The sequence below is a fragment of a genome, unplaced genomic scaffold, assembly GCF_019419815.1.
Source record: "Pyrus x bretschneideri cultivar Hongxiangsu unplaced genomic scaffold, Pyrus_bretschneideri_v1 Contig6, whole genome shotgun sequence".
In the NCBI taxonomy this organism is placed as follows: domain Eukaryota; kingdom Viridiplantae; phylum Streptophyta; class Magnoliopsida; order Rosales; family Rosaceae; genus Pyrus; species Pyrus x bretschneideri.
Genome location: NW_025999798.1, coordinates 2,415,716 through 2,433,345, shown reverse-complemented (window position 1 = coordinate 2,433,345; position 17,630 = coordinate 2,415,716). Strand labels below are relative to the sequence as shown.

The 17,630-nt window shown below is 38.6% G+C and overlaps 2 protein-coding genes across 2 annotated transcripts; both read right to left on the bottom strand.

Annotated features, from left to right (window-relative positions):
* Positions 1 to 1,527: 1,527 nt before the first annotated feature.
* On the bottom strand, positions 1,528 to 5,488 carry LOC103950885. Its single transcript, XM_009362135.3, has 4 exons — positions 4,645 to 5,488; positions 4,357 to 4,535; positions 2,244 to 2,318; positions 1,528 to 2,128 (listed from the first exon to the last, which is right to left on the bottom strand). Exons 1-4 carry the CDS (start codon positions 5,309 to 5,311, stop codon positions 1,742 to 1,744), a joined length of 1,308 nt encoding a protein of 435 aa, XP_009360410.2. The 5' UTR covers positions 5,312 to 5,488; the 3' UTR covers positions 1,528 to 1,741.
* Positions 5,489 to 10,928: 5,440 nt separating this feature from the next.
* Positions 10,929 to 17,241, bottom strand: LOC103950884 (AMP deaminase). Its single transcript, XM_009362134.3, has 20 exons — positions 16,670 to 17,241; positions 16,259 to 16,452; positions 16,142 to 16,160; positions 15,566 to 15,712; positions 15,205 to 15,380; positions 15,012 to 15,063; positions 14,723 to 14,850; positions 14,467 to 14,646; positions 14,223 to 14,290; positions 13,998 to 14,140; positions 13,741 to 13,802; positions 13,363 to 13,476; positions 13,001 to 13,141; positions 12,416 to 12,568; positions 12,266 to 12,319; positions 12,078 to 12,188; positions 11,778 to 11,951; positions 11,618 to 11,698; positions 11,409 to 11,507; positions 10,929 to 11,323 (listed from the first exon to the last, which is right to left on the bottom strand). Exons 1-20 carry the CDS (start codon positions 17,166 to 17,168, stop codon positions 11,255 to 11,257), a joined length of 2,664 nt encoding a protein of 887 aa, XP_009360409.2. The 5' UTR covers positions 17,169 to 17,241; the 3' UTR covers positions 10,929 to 11,254.
* Between the last annotated feature and the right edge of the window lie 389 nt (positions 17,242 to 17,630).

Below are 17,630 nucleotides of genomic sequence, written 5' to 3'. Positions count from 1 at the left end.
AAATCAAGCCTTCTAAAATCATCAGTCATGGCAGCATCAATAATAAAATCCACATGAATATCAAACAAAACATGAAAAATATGCAAGGTGTAGGGCATTCCAGGTTGCAGAGCATGAATTAGAAACTACTAGCATCAATTATAAAAGAATAATATATATATATATATATATAATAATTAATATTATATATTTTCGGTTCGGTATGGGATTCCCGAAATATCGAGAAGCCAATCCCGAATCCCATACCGAAATTTTGGGATCGGTTCGGGATAGCATCCCGAAAATTTCGGGAATTTCGGTTTGGGAAATTTTTGGTTTGGGATCGGGATTTTTTCGGTTCGGTTAGGGATTTTTGGGAATTTTTTCCACCCCTAGTTCTAGCTAGCTCCTGCAATATTTCCTCAGATCAAATTTTTTACTTGGGCTTGTTAAATTCTTGAAGATGACCTTGTGACAAATCGTGAAGAATGGTTTGTGCTTCGTCGTACCGTGTCTTCTTGATCAGGCACATGCATAAATTAAGATTTTATTGATGTATGGATCGATATTTGTTATTTGTTTACTGATGAAATGGGGAAAAGGAAGGGAGAGAGAGATTCGAGAAAAAAAGAGAGAGAGGGAGCATGAGAAAGAGGAAAAAAAAAAAAAGATAAGGGAACAGGAGAAAGAAGTGTGAACAAATGCAAAAGATAAAGGATATTTTTGTAACTTACACTCTAAAGAAAAGATAAAAAAGTAAATAATGTCATCTTTCACATGTATTAATTTTTCTCTCTCCTTAAAATATTTAAAAAGTGGTCTCGATGTGAAATTAAGTACTAAAAGTATATTTTATCTGTAATTTTTCCAAAAAAGAAATTCAATATACCAAACAGATATATTATTTATACAATTATATCTAGATATTTTAGCTAAAATAGTTTCTGAGATTGACATCTCCTCAGTTTGGTAATTGAGATTTGAAATAAATAGTAATGGTGAATGAGTTATTCCACCATCTCCCTCCATGAAGAATTTCTATTAAAAAAAAACAAAATTGACAAAAAAAAAAAAAAAAAACCTTCAATTTAATAAATAATATGTCAAAATATTTTGATTAAAATTAAGAGTATTTTTGTCATTTTATTTTTATTTAACGAAAAAATTTCACAGAAGAACTAAAATGATTGATAATGGACAAACTCAAAAATCAATTCTACAAATTTTAAATCTCAAGACCAAAGTAAAAAATTATGTTAATCTCAGATACTATTTTAACTAAAAAAAACCCTTATATTTTCATTTGTTCAAAACAGCACACTGTTCAAATAATCAAATACAAAATAACAACTTTAATTTCTCTGACAAACGGTATGAGCAACTGTAAACTATTTGCATACAGATTCGAGGGTCGAGACTCAACACGGATAAGTAAACCCAAACACGAACCATTTCCATCAATAAGTATAATAAATTGTAGTCGGACGAAGAAATTTAATCATCAGGCATCAGGCACCGCCGCACCGGGGTTAATTAAAGTCAAACAACGTCCCAAAAATACTTCAACATCTTTATATCTTTGGAGGTTTTCCAACACAAAACACATTAACTGAACGACAGACGACCAAAAACCATCCCAGATGGTGAGTCCGTCAACCACCCACATCGAAAAACCATGTTTCATGCAATGCGGCAAACGTCTCCACCCCACCGCCCCATACAAAAACTAGAAAGAAACATTCTACAGAGACTGAAAGTACCATTATGAAGCAACTCCAACGTTGGCCGAGGCATGACCCTCTTGAGCTGCACCTTGGTGGTTGTATGAGGACCCGCCACCCCTACCGCCCCTTCCCCTGTTGTTATAGTAGGGTCTTGGATAGTAACTTCCAGGCTGGTCGTAATACTGGTTGCGACCATTCTGGAAGGAACCACCTCCTCTGCCATTACCTCGACCTCCACGGCCATTAGTGTAACCTCTACGGCCACCTCCCCCACGACCACCTCTTTGGTTTTGGTATGGTCTGCGAGAAGCATGCTGTTGCTCGAATTCTACATCTCTCTGGTTGTAGTCTGCTTCTGTTTCTAGCTGAACCTGTTCTTGTTGAGCTGAGACAGCCTCCGACTGATTTTCTTTCACTACTTCATCCTGCAAAGAAAGAACCTCCCACATTCAATAAACTAGATGCAAATTCCAAAAAAAAAATTGACCTTAAAATGCTAAAATAAGAAGAACCAACTGTCGAATGCTATGCTGAGAGCACCTTCTGAAGTTCCTCTGTATGACTCGATTGGCTATCAACAGTATCATGTCCTTGAAAATTTGCAGTGTCTTCAACCTACAGAGCATTTAAAGAAAATTCAATGCGTATTGCTTGACCAAAATCTATCACTCAGTCAACAATAACAGGAAAAAAAATCAAATAATCATTTTACACTTACTTATAGTTGATTAAACAACTTTCATTAAGTTTGAAGATTTCATGCTAATAATTTCTTGTTCCTAACAACTTCAAACAAATATGGTGTAAAGCACGCACAAAGATAGCAGAAGTTGAGAAAGGGGGTGACTGAAAGATGGGACGGAGTGCGACTGTTAACAGCCCATATAGGGATGGATGCTAGTGCTAGTAAGATGAGGAGGTGTGTGACCAGAAAACAGCACAGCAATGAACTTGAAATAAAGAAAACGACGCCAAATGTATTGTCAAACGGAAACTAGTAAAAATTGCATTCTCACTTGTTTATCATTCACGCTCGGGTAAACCAAAAAATAAAGGAAAAGAAAGCCACAAAATTACCATACCTAATAGAAACTTCGAAAAGATAAAACAGAGCTTTAGTATATCTGGAGATATAATAACAAAGAGAAAGGTGGCCATGCATTAGATAATCTTGAATCCAATATTTAGATTGATCACGATGCACTTGTTTACATCACCCCGCACATGCAAAGAAGGCTGATGCTAAAACAGATGTTTCTTTATATTCTTTATTTATAAATTAACAACCACAAACACTTTTCTACCTCTGACCTTAAGAAGTAAAGAGAGTAAAATACTACACAGCCAGAAGGAGACACAGTACCTCTTTAACCATTGCCTAATCAAAGTTTTAGTTGTTGCATAGAAATTCAAGAATGTCAGTCACGTGGCCCCCAAAGTAGGCAAGCATAAATTATCCATACAAAGAAAATAGCATTTCCTATTGATTTGTCCCCTGGCTGAACTTATTCGGATTCTGAATTATTCGTCAATACACTGTTCCCAACAACTAGCAAAAGTGGACGAGTTCAAATACCTCCTTCACAAAGTCCGAAGTTGCATTACTTTACTATGCATAGTTCATCTGTGAAGGAGATAATGATGTTTTCATTTGCATTAATAACCAAAAAAAAAAGACTCCTATTAATCTCAAACCAAATACACCCGTGCATGTTGAAAGATTCTAATAATTATTAGGCATAGTGTTAAGAATAATTGTGATCCTTGTCCTACATATACGAAGCACATAAAAATTTCACGGATCATTGTTGGGAAGGGGAGGGCACATATTCCCATACACAATACACAGCAAGAATAAAAACTTCTGATGTCCAATAGATAAAACAAAATCTTTGTGAGACCTAATTATGCTTGCGGTTCAAACAATCTTAGTTTCATGTAGCACCAAATACCAATTTCATGTTGGTCAGTTTAAATAAAAAGCATCATTCACTATTTCATGGTTTCCCTAAACCCTTAACTTGCGTCTGGAAGGGTAGGTAGTAGCCAACAACTCATTCCTTCATAAGACTGTTAATACCGACTTCCAGTTTCCGGTCAAATTAAACCCTTTTTAAACTCGTGAAAGCTATTACTACACCTGAGAGTAATAGAGTTGAATCAGATCACTATATCTTAGAGTTCAAGGTTGGCATCACCCACAAGAGAAGCAGTAGCACGAATAAGAAAAGACAAAGCCAACAGTTCTTAAAACTTTCAAAATAAAAGAAAGTTCAGTACTCATGCTACATTGTCCACCTAACATGCATCTATGTTTAAGCGTTTTGACTGCCAGATTCAATAGCTTGCCACGTAACCAACCCAAATCCACCATTTTGGAGACTGTCTCTGCTTGCTTCAACGGCAACTATTTTTATGCAGTTATAAGCAGAGATGCTGAAATAGTCTTTACTTTTATTCTTTTATCATAAACACCAACAGCAACTCAGAAAAATATAAAACAATATCTCATAAGAAATACCACAATAATACAAATCATATGCCTCACAATCAAAACACCAAAACCATCATAATGAATTAAGCCCCAAATTGTTAATAGAACAACTCAAAGCATATCACAAATGACGAAAATTTACAACTAAATCAATAATACCTTCTGCTGGAAATCCAACTGGACAGGCACTTCAACAGGCAAGATAGGCTCATGTACCGGCACCTGAAATGGAGCATAGTTCCCTGCAGCTGCTGCGGCCGAAACTTCTTTCATTTGCGGCGTTGTGGTAAAGTAGTCCGAAGCCATAATCTTACTGAGCCTCTCTCTCAAGCCCGCATCTGCACACAAATTAAACCATTGATGTCAACGAAGAAGCCACATAGAAAACAGAATTTCAATCATTTACAAAAACCAACTAAATATTTCACAAAAAGATAGAAACTTTACATGTCACATTGGAATTCGGCTCAATGGGTTGCTCCGATTTAGCGAGCCAACGCTTGGCGTGTTCGAGGCATTGCTGCAACGCATTCTTATGCGACAAGCTGGAATCGCCGGGCCGCGAGATCAAAAATCCACCGAGAGACGAAATCAAATCCAAGTCCCTCGGGGCCAGCATCTCAGTGTCGTCGTCAGTGATGGTATCGTAGGTCAAGCAGCATTCTCTCTCGTGGGTCCTGGTTAGAATAATCCGGGTGAAGTCACTCTGCGACTTCACGTCGAACAAGGACCCAAAGTAGAGCAGATTCAGAAGCTCTTCGACGGCGGCAGCTTGGCAATCGTCCGATTCACTGGGCTGGACAACATTGGGCTTATCATCGGAGATAGGCTGGGTAGAGGCGGAGACCTGATGGCGCTGCACGGCGAGGCTTTGCTCTTCGGCGACGGCGTCAGCGAGAGGCTGTCGAAGCTTCTCAAGCTCTTCGATTAGGGCAAAGACGCCGGACTTGGATTTGAGGACGCCCTCCTGCTCCTTGTTGAGGACCTTGCCTTGGGCAAGAGACTCCTCCATCTGGATTATGCGGTTCTGCTTTTTGCGGAGGGCTCGGATGCGCTTGTTGATGAGGCTGAGGACTGGTCCGTCGGAGAGGTCCGAAGCCGCCGTGGCCTCCATTTCGGCTGCTGCGGAAGTTCTACGGTTTTGTAATTCGGGTTATCGGAGAAGCACCACCAGGCGGCGGCGTGGTGGTAAGGGTTTTGGAGATAACGAAGCGGCGGGAGGGAATTTGGGAAGGGAGAGAGGGAGAGAGAGAGAGAGGGGGAGAGGTGGAATGAAGGGTTTTTGGCCCTTTGGGAGATGGTTTGCCAAATATTAAATAGGAGGTGAAATGTATTAGGAAAATATGTTTTCATTTCAAAAATGAATAAAGTTATACTTTCAGTACATATAAAAGTTGTGTAGGCTAACTATGCCATAACAACTTTCTAACTAAGAGGAATCTTATTATAACAAATTAACAGTTTTCCTTAACCTCTAAGTATTATCCTTAGAATATGAGTTTACAATATTGCCCTTAATATCCTTCCTTAAAAGAAACTGCGAAACTGCGAAACTCGAAGTTGAAGTTTGTCTTGGAGAAACAGAAATCTGGACTTAGATAGAGATTTGGTACATATTAGCCACTTGATATTGGGTGCAGATGAAGTGAAGGCAGACTGGTTTGGCCAAGACCTTTTTCCGAATATAGTGATAGTTGGTCTCCACATGTTTCGTCCGAGCATGAAAGATAGGATTCTTGGCAAGAGATATAACAGAGATATTGTCACACCAAAGTTGAGGAGAACAAGGCAGACAATAGCCTATATCAGTAAGCAGTTTACAAATCCAAGTGATTTCAGAGGAAATGTTTGCAAGGGGCCGATACTCAGCCTCTGTTGAAGAACAAGCTACAGTTGGTTGCTTTTTAGCACTTCAACTGATAATGGAATTGCCCTGAAAGATGCAATAACCCCTAGTAGATCGCCTATCCAAAGTACAACCAGGCCAATCAGCATCTGAGAAAGCTGTGATATAAAGAGTGAAGAACATTTAGAAAACCAGAGGCCAAGGTCAATGGTTCCTTTGAGATACCTAAGTTTTCTCATAACAACTTGGAAATGAGAAACTCTGGGAGTATGCATGAACTGACACACAAGATTAACAGCAAAACTGAGATTGGGCGTGTCCAGGTTAGGTATTGGAGAGCACCAACCAAAGATCAATATTCAGAAACATTCTCAATAAGAGGAGAGTCATGATTAATATTGGAGGTGTTGAGTGGTGCGCTGCAAAATTTGGCTCTAACCATTTTGGCTTTAGTTAACAGATCCAAAATGTATTTCATTTAAGATAGGAAAATTCCAATAAAATACCGTTTGACCTCAATGCTAATAAAATAGTGCAAAGCTCCAAGATCTTTAATAGGAAACATAGTACTGAGCTGTTTGATCACAGTTTGACAAGCTGTAGAGGAAGTTCCAGTGACCAGAATATCGTCCACATAAACCATAATGAAAACCAAGGAATGATCATTTTTCACAAAGAGAGAATGATCACTTTGAGAGCCAATAAATCTGAGAGAATGAAGTGCAGCAAGTAACTTATCATACTAGGCTCAAGGAGCCTGTTTCAGGCTATCTAAGGATTTATGGAGCTGACACACATGATTTGGTTTGGTAGAGTCTTCAAATCCAGGAGGCTACTGTATAAAAACAGATTCAGAGAGAGTGTCATGCAAGAATGCATTGCTGACATCGAGTTGGCTCAAAAACCAGTCAAATTGAACATCCAGAGTGAGTAAGATTCGGATTGTCACATATTTAGCCACATGGCTAAGTGTAATCAAGACCTTCATGTTGGTGAAAACCTTTGGCAACAAGCCATGCCTTATATCGATCTATAGATACATCAGGATTCTGTTTGATCTGGAAAACCCATTTACAGCCAACAATGTTCTGAGAGGAATGCTAAGCAATAAGTAACCATGTGCCAGTATTGAGGAGAGCATTAAATTCCTTATGCATTGCATGACGCCAATGTGGATGCTTGGAGGCTTGTAGATAGGTTGTGGGAGTAATCTGGTGACAAATGAGAGGGTAGGGGATGTTAAGTTGTAGTGAGAGCTTTAGGCTTGTATATATCGGACTTAGATCAAGTTTGCATAGGATGGATGTTAAGTGGTGATGGGGAATGATCACTAGGTAAAGAATCTGATGAAGGTACAAGTGGGGAAGTGAGATTAGATTGAGGTGCAGATTGAGAGGAGGGTGAGGATGTTGCGGATAATATAGGTGGTGAAGATATGGTAGGAATGATTGATCATATGGCAGAAGATAGGATGAGAGGATGAGGTTAGAAAGTAGAGGAATAATGGTAAAGTTGATGGAATGGAAAGGTGCACTCATCAAATAGTATATGCCGAGAGATATAAATTCTCCTTATGATGGGATCAAGACATTTGTACCCCTTATGGTTGAGACTATAGCCCAAGAAAACACAAGACTTACTATTGGGATCCAACTTAGATGAGGTATAAGGCTTCAACCATGGGAAACATAGGCAACCAAAGACTTTCAGTGTGCCATAATTAGGCACTTTCTTGAAGAGAGACTCCTAAGGTGAACATCGAGAAATAGTAGGCAACCTGTTGATAAGATAGATGGCAGTTGCAAATGCTTCAACCCAATATAGGTGAGGAACTTTAGATGATGCCAAAAGGGTCAGTGCAATTTCCACAAGATGTGTGTGTTTACGTTCTGCACACTCATTTTGTTATAGGGTGTGTGGACAAGATAGTTGTGTTGTATACCATGCTTTGCCAAGAAATTAGAAAATAGAATGCTCATGAATTCACCACCAGAATCAGATCTCAAAGCAATAATCTTTGTGCACATAATATTTTCAACCATAGATTTATATTGCATGAATATGGATAGTACATCAGATTTATATCTCATAGGATAAAACCAACAATATCTGGTAAAATCATCCACAAATATGACATAGTACCTGAAACCATTATGAGACAATATAGGTGAGGGTCCCCAAACATTTGTATGAATGAGTTATAGTGGTTTCCTTATGGTACATGTAGTGGATACAAAGGGTAGTCTAGAACATTTTTCTAATGCACAATATAAGCAAAAGGATTTATTCGTATTCTGTAAAACTGAGATACAAGAATGAGAATCTAGTTTATTGATAATCTTGACTGAAGGGTGACCCAATCGTCTATGCCAAAGGTTCCTTGAAGCTTTCATGGTAGCAGTGAGTGTTGTATGCTTGTCATCAGTTTGAGAAGAGTGATGAAATGGATAGAAAACATGTTGGACATGACCTTTAAAACGCATCATCCGCGAAGAAAGATCATTCACAGTGAAGTGAAATGGATAAAGATGCATGAAACAGTGATTATCAATTAAAAATTGATTTGCAGAGAGTAAATTATGTTTCAAATCAGGCACATATAACACATTCTGAAGTGCAAAATTGCTATGTGAAGTGTTAATAGAAGAATAACCAGAGTGAGTGATAAGCAAACCTTTGCCATTACCAATGTACACTTGTTCAGGGCCTGTTAGATGAAAAATTAGACCGAGCTCCATGATTGTAACCCTGATTGTTGCCTCGATTGAAATTATTGAACCTCTTATTATTATTCAGCCTAAAATTTCCACGATTGTTGTGGTTGCCTCGATTGAAATTTCAATCCAGTCCACAACTTGGAGTGTTGAAAGAAGATGAATTATGAGCAACATATCCTTGAGAGGTAGAGTGAACATGTAACGGAAGAATACCAGTGGAGGTGTTGTAGGCCTGAAAGGATGACACCGGTGCACTTTGCTTGCGATTATTCAGTTGGATCTCTTTACTGAGAAACAAACCATGTAACTCATCAATTGTTGTGAAACCATGGCGAAACTGAATTGCATCCACAAAAGAGTCAAATTCTGGAGGTAAGCCGTGAAGAATCACAGAGATTAATTCAGAATCTTCAATTGGAGCACCAGTACTGGTAAGAGCATCATCGATTTCCTCAGTGCATTGAACATATTGAGCAGCAATGAGATTCCATTTAGTGAGACTGCGAAGGCGAGATCGGAGTTCGTGGATGTGAGAGTGTAAGGTGGCGGCAATATAGGGAACTAGGGATTCAGAGAGAGTTAAGTTGATCCAGATGAGAATGTTTTGATCATTCTCAAACCAAGCAATACGCCAGATTACGACTGCGTTTCCCTGAAGAATCAGTAGGAAATTGAGGCGGTGCAGGCAAAGAGCCATCAATCAAACCTGTGAGATTATACCGACGAAAGTGAAGAGAGCACTCCATGTCAGGTAATTGGTAGTGGTAAGCTTAATCGGAACCATAGAGCTGATGTTCTGAATTGTAATTGAAGCAGAGTTCGAAGAATTAGGATTTGAGGATGCAGTCGGAGGATGAATCTGAGAATTTGATGTCGATAAAGGAGAGGCGGAGGTCGCCATGGCCATAAAGACAAAGAGGAGAAGAACTCAGAGACGATCAAGATTGGAAATGAGACGATCAATCTACAAGAAAGCACAGAGATAAGCACACAAAGATAAGCAGGAAATTTTGGATCAAATAGAGAGAAGTTGTGTGACGTCGGCAGGTGATACCATATTAGAAAAATTATTTTTCATTTCACAAATGAATAAAGTTAACCTTTTAGTATATATACAAGTTGTGTAGGCTAACTATGTCATAGCAACTTTCTAACTAAGAGGAATCTTATAGTAACAAACTAACAGTTTTTCTTAACCTCTAAGTATTATCCCTAGAAGATGAGTTTACAATATTGCCCTTAATAAAATGTTTGGGGCACAATACAAACACAATTTTTATGGGTAAATACGTTGCTACTCCAAAAATTGTATACTTTTCAGCTATTTTTCGCTTTAAAAATATAGAATTAAAATTTTAAGAGAAATGTTAAGGAGATTCTCCTAACAGTAGGATTTTCTATAGACTTATTGTCAACTCAATATTTTGTACAATTTTTTACAATATTAGCATGAAAAATTAATGTTAAACTGTGTAGTAGGTGGAAGTTCATAAAGAGTTTCATTTCGACAAAAATCTCTTTCGTATTTTTCAAATTTTAAAATGTTAATAGTAATTTCTTTTAAATTTTCTTTTTGACAAAAGATAATGTTAGCAACCTAAATTATTAGTTGTAATGATTGTTTTCGCTAAAATACATAGACCTGTTATTTGTTTGACACTGCAGTAAAGTGTCATTCGCCTTTTAATGTGTTTTTGAATGTTTTCTGATTTGGATGAGCGAACGAGTGATTTGGGATTTGGTGGTTTGACGGTCTGGCACCGAATGTAACCGTTTTGAACTTCGTATTTGTGACTAGTTCTTCCCACTGATGATAAATGCCAGCAGTATACTCTCCGGATGAAGATTCTGGGATTTTCAAATCGTGTTTATTCATCGTATATCATGAAGTCAGTTTTTGTTAAATACTATTCATATTTAATTTTAAATAAAAATATTTAAAATGATTTCTGATCGCATGATGTACGATAAACAGACACAATTTGAGGATCCCCAGATCCGAATCCGGAGAGGATCCTCATTCTCATAGATCCGATCCTAATTGACGGACCATGGAGCCCTGAAAAACTTGCAACCGTTGTAGGCACTGGCTGTGCGTCCGCCGGAGCTTACAATCGTTGCAACCCAAAAACATGGGAATCTAAATCGGAAGACAAACATCATAAACATTACGATAACACGTCCATCAAATATAATTAGGGTTGGTTTCTTAAAGCTTGATAGTAGAGGTTTCGTTAACAGTGGCAGAGGATGATTTCCAGGGACTCGGAGCCTATAGAAAGCCAAAGTCTACAGACTAGAACAAAACTGGATCAATATTTTCCTACGTTTCTTCCTTCAAAACTTGTACGCGACTTAAATTAGTACCGCCCAATTTCGGTTCAAAATCAGCTGAACAAGGGCCTGGGGAAGTTTTGACGTCGGCGCTAACTAAGCACTGTCATTCCATTGGAATCGGACTACTAGGAAGAAGCAACACTTTGGTACATTTGCTTCATGGATCTACTTCTTCTGGAAACCTCGCTTTTCCTGAAAAGATATACTGTACTTCGTCCTTCCAAGTCTGCAAAAAGCGGATCATTCAGCATGAAAAAGTGGAAGGGGGAGGGAGGGAGGGATTTTGGAGTAGTTTAACCATAAACAGTTACCTCATGTCGAAAGGCAATCCTCGAATGGGGCACGTTTGACTTCTGCATATCGTTTCCTTCAGGTCCTCTCAGGAAGTACTTGCTACCAAGCCAATGAGCCTGCACGAGGAGAAAAAAGGAATTAATCACGGTGAAAGCCGTTTAGGGTATTAATTGGATGGTTCATATTTCTCAGGAACACAGAATTTTCCTTTGGTAAATTTCCTCACCTTTGCTACATGTGAAAATCCTGATTGATAGACAGAATTTCTAGCTATCTCGCAGAGGTCACAAGCACTGAGCTTCCATACCTGCATCACACTGATTTGATAAGATGCACATTACAGGGCCACGACTATGAAGACTGGCAAAGATCATAAATCAACAAACCTGTGCTGCAACACTATATTCTTCCACAAGTGGTTCTTTTGTCAAATGAATTTGGAGAGGATCATCACTTGAGAGTGAGACATTTAGACCACGTTGGAAGAACATAGGAAAGGGGTTGCGATGGTAATCCAAGAAAAGGGAATTGTTGCTCAAAGGTGACATTGCCAATCCAACCTGCAGTTAGAGGAGGTTACTAATTGTATTGATATCACATATAATGCAGAAGCAAAGGTCAATAGCAAACTGGAAATGAAACTAAATGGCATGGACAAATAAGCGAATCAAGTCACAAGAGCTAACCTGTGCCAGATAATACAGATACTGCAAAACAGGGGTTTTCCGAAGATTAATCCCATGAGAAATATTATGGCATACAAGGAATCCAGCAGCCAAATGGTCAACATCACCCGCCTGCATGACATATAAAAATCATGAGATCACAATCATCACTAAAGAGTAATACCTGTGTTTAGGCTGCAGACAATAACCTCTCCACAGTGAGGCCGAAATTTGATTGTTTGCATTCCTTTAGATTCACGCAGCTGAAACAAAGGAAAACAAGAGAGCGAAACCAATTTCAATATCACCCAACTATAATTGATCATCGATTTCATTTAAAAGGATATGGAGTTGCTAACCTTATTAAGAGTGTACAAGTTTGCATAGCAGTAATATGCATAATAAGAGTATGCAGGATTGAATTCATTAGTCCATTCAGATGGTGTTGGCATATGTTTAGTTGGACGGCGTTCTGGTTTACTTTCATCATCTACAACGTCAAAACCCACCACCTGTTTCAAATGGATTGCCACGTTAGCACATCTGGTATAATTATTGCAAAGCTACAAGTATTAAGATTCTCACCAGCTGGAAATTTATGGTGGATGACTTTAAGGGTATAGAAGGTTCATCCTTTATTGTAAATGATTGCTAGAAGTTATCACCTTCTACGTTGTAAAACTACAGACTGTCGATACTACGGACCTCTACCCAGTTTTTTGTATAATTCTTCACTTTGAGTATTTGGGAAAATGCATGTTCAAGCATAGGAAACATAATATTTTCTTGATTTAAGAGTCTTTTACCCAACTAAAACCATCATTTAAGTTATTTCAGGGGATTTGATCATGAAATTCTCTCGACACACAAAACTATCTAGCACAACTCTAAAATTGTATTTCTAATGGATAAGTGGCATCTATGTATCCAGAAGTTTGACCAACCTGCATCAGGAACAAATGTAGTTGAGGATGGGAGTTTGGATCAACTGTAGCTTCAAAGAGTGGCACGAACACGTTGTCTAAAATATTCTGGAAAGAGGTGACAATTCCCATCTTTTTGTAGATATTGTACAACCGTGGTAGCTGCAAATTTTGATTATTACTAAACATTGTGAGGTCATGTAAAATAGGTGCATATTGATGAGCCAAATTCCAACCACACATAGGCGCAGGCTATATCTAATGATATGAGCCCAGCGCAGTAAGAACAACGCCATCAATAGTACAAGATCCGCAGGGCAGACAAACAGTTGACCACTCACACAACAGAACAGAAAAAGATAAAGTAAGAAATATTTAGATACCTGTATTAACCAGACAGCATTCTCACTATAAATTTCATTGTTAACAAACCAACTAGCCAACTGATCCCACTCACTTTGTTTTCTTCCATAAACTGAAATCCTGTACTCTGCCATCTGAAAAAAAGATGAATGATATAAAAAGTTTACTAACAATCTTTCTTTTATAAATAACTCATACAAGTACAATATTTCCTGAAGTTTATGGGCATTCATCAAAACATACCATTACATGATAACCCACTTAGAGAAATACTTTACTAAAATTAGCACAGGGAGGAAGAGAGGGTAACACAGAGAGAGAGAGAGAGAGAGCCCTGAACAGATAATTTACATTTTCCAAGACCATATAAAGTAAATATAAAAGTTCAAATAAAAAACCTGGTATTTGCTGGCTTCAAGATCTGACAAAACTTCTTTTGTCACTTCTGCTAAAAACCGCCCTGCAATTTTTACAAATAATCAAACCAACTTTGTGAGACACGAGCAGAAGGAATAGAATAAGATTAAGAGAAAGGTGCAATATAGGTTGCGTTGCATTAGGATGCAGTTGATTTTGAGATGCACATCCTTCCCAGCAGAAAATAGTGTAGATGAAGTTACTGAAATCAAGGGCTTCACATTCATTGTGATCATACCTTGGATAAGATTGTCCTGCTTCAAGAATATTTCACGAAGTCTGCTCTGTCCACATGGATTATACTTTAGGTTGAATTTGTCAAATCGATGGAAAGTACTCTTATCCGCATGAACATCCAATAAGTCAACATTCAGGTCATGCCTAAAATGCAAAACACGTCAGTTACAGAGAGATAGAGTCTATAATTGACAGATACCTATAACACGATCAAGGTTAACCGTACCCTGTCAAGTCCAAACTCTCAAAAACTTCCTTAAGTGTAAGATATTTTCCATCTCTGAATATGACAACCTGCCCAGTTTAAGTTGAGCACCATAGTAAGGAAGTAAAATTTAACTGTTGTTGAGAAACCAAATGGCCATGGCTTCTCTTTAAAGTTTAAATCCATGACCAAAAATAACAGTGCTGAAACAAATATTCAAAGCAAGTTCAGTAAACGAACAACTATAAAGGGATATAGTATCTACCTCATCAGGTTCTTTTTTTAGCTTTGACTTGATGAATGAGAGGAGATGCTTCTGGTTCATGCAAGCAGAATGATGCACATGTGTATCAACTTTTCTAACATTGTAAAAATCACGGTGTGGTGCACTCTTCTGAGCTAAAAATTCCATATCCGCATTTAGCAACAGATGAACACGAAATTTCTGCATGATGTTCAGACAAGTCATAAATAGAGACCCAAAACATATGTCAAGACAAACACAAATTTAATGAACCAACCTCCTCAAGAAATCGCAACCTATGATGGCATGCAGAGCGAACATTTCCAATAGACATAACTTTTAGAAGATAATGCATGTCCGTGAAAAATTCCGTTGCACTTGCAACAGGGAATACATCTACAGGGTCTGCAGAAAATAAATTTTAGTAAAAGGTAAGGTCTTAGAAGGCAAGATTTCTTCGCTCAAGTAGCTAAAAATACTCACACAAGAGTAAGCCCATTTGACAAAGTCAGACACCTAATAATGTATCACTTATACTAAACTACAAATAAAATTTTAGTGCTTACCCTTTTCACTCGCATAAACATGTATGACACCATCTTCCATCCTAAAGCAATGCTGCAAGAAAAGTTTGAAGGAAATAGGAATTAAACAAAAACTTAATGACAATATAATTCAGTTGGACACTCCAAATCCCTACAGATTCTACATGCTGCAAGGAAGGAAGGAAACATTATAAATGAGCAGAAAATGACTCACAGTTGATGCTTCCACAGGATCAAAATGAAATGGGTCACTTTTCTTCTCTGATGCAATAGATTCTAGCCTAGCGACCATCCATGGAGCAACCTCTTCCTTGTAAAGATACCTCTTACGCAGATCCAAGCATTCTCGAATCATTTTATGTACTTCCTCTTCTTCTTTGCTTATTGACTCTGAACATAATTGTTTCGAAAAATCACAATGGAATCACAAGTTATTAGCCATCATTCAATGATATATTTCGTCATAGGTTATGACTAAATGTGTGTTTTAATTCACTTGCCACAAAAGCAGCCTTTCTATGATTACAAAGTCAGAATCGAATATGCTGCAACATTAATGAAGTCATTGGAATTACCACGCATTGATGAAGTCATTGGTGAAACTATGCTGGTAAAATTTAGATCCTTCTTCACCGAGTGTGCTGAAGCTGTATCTACCTTTCCATCACCTTGATGATCCACAACAGATTTTGCTTCACTTAATGTCATTTGATACATTTGACCTAGTATAAAATTCTTAACATCACTTTTATGTAGAAGTGCAGAAGAACCTTGAAGGTATGAATTTACATCCTGCAAATCCAATTACTAGTAAAATGGGTTGGTTCTAGATTCTTTTGTTTCATCAAGAGGGCCCTATACTACGCAAAGTAAACATGTATCATGTATAGAGAGATTCTTATGTGCTGTAGTACAATCTGTTGATATTTTAGCCATACACACGCAACAGTTCTCATTTCAAAAAAGGTTCCAGGCAATTTCTACATTTCTTACTTTATGATAAGTACAGTATTGGCATTCATTATAGGATGCTTATTTACAGTATCTATTTCGTCATTGTCAAGAATGGATTCTTTATGAACATGGCATGACCAGGTAATTGTCTGAATCTATTGGTTTGCATCATTGCTTTCAACCCTTCACATCTGTACCTTCATTTTGGTAAACTGACTGAAAACAAAAAACAAAATAAAAAACAATGATCATTTTCCAATAAGCATCAAGGCAAAGCATGGGAAAAAATAAGCTAGGATTAAAGGCACACGTACAGTTATGGAATTATCTAAAGCATCTGCATTCCCGTAGTTGAAAATATCGTCATCTTCATTTGCATACTCAGTTCCTTCCTCGTCGGAGTCTCCAATACTTTCGAGGGCATTTCCAGCCTGGGATCTCGGAGTCATTAACCTACCAATAGGTGTCCTTGTATTGGTACTAGAGTGAGTAGCAGACTGACCCTCTCCTACAAAAAGCAAGATGAAATAAAAACACAAAGCTAATTGGGATTGATCTAATCCATTTCTACCTACAATACTTTGAAAGTTGGCCTCCATTTCCAACCCTAGTCACATTTTACCAAAAAAAAAAGCAATTTTTCTGAAAATATCATTTCTTATGAAAAATGTCCGCAATTTAAGTTAAAATACTGAGAAATACAAGTAGAAGCTTAGAACGCAAACCGTTTCTCTGATCGGTCCGAAGAAGCGGAAGCCCGGAGGGAATGAAATTGAGCTTGTCCAACGAAGAAGAAACCCCTGGAGATCCAAAATTGCGTGGCCGATCGAACCTAGCTTCCTCTTCCACCCAATCGCCGCTCCTCATAGCCACATTGGGCAGCGAAGAAGATATCCTATACGAGTGAAGAGCCTTATCTTCCACCGACCTCGGCCGCATCTTCCGATCAATTGCCACGTCAGCGACCTCGCCGTCGGAATCAAACCCTCGCTCATCTTCGTCATCGTTGTAAACTTCTTCTTCTTCGGCTTCGACCGCGGCGCGGTTGCCGGAAACTCGATTAGGCTTGCAGCGGAACTCAATGAGGCGCTGGAGGACCTGATCGACGCTGCGCTTGTGAATGTAGAAGGCGGAGATGGCCATGAGGGAGGCGCCGACGAAGGCCGCCATGGCTAAGTGCACAGAGGAAGCCGAAGGAGCTGAGGATGCGGAGGACGAGTCCATCGGAACTCGGAACGCGGACTCTTGCGCGTTTTGTTCGATTAAAGCTTCTCAGGTGAGAGCTGACGACGGAGGAGTTGCGTACGGTGTTTGGTAGACTGGGCTTTTATAGGGAACCCGAGGGTTTAAGAGTGGGACCCAGGACTCTAGCCAATGTGTCGAAGAACCAGATGTTGGTGGGACCCATGTTCCACGTGGAGTGCATATGTTGTACCAACTGTTTAATATTTGAGTTAACATTTTCATCCAATGGTGGAAACTAAAAGTGGGCTTCGGACTGCTCCAACTCGGTCATAGGGCCGGGCCTTACTCGTCATATTTTTAAATACGAAACGTTTGGGCCTTGCATATTAGGCACTGGCCGAAGCTCATTCGGCCCAATATAAATAGATTTTATTAGGGGTGGGCATTTAGAACCACGAACCAAATTGAACCGTACCGAACGGTTTGGTTTTGCGGTTTTGA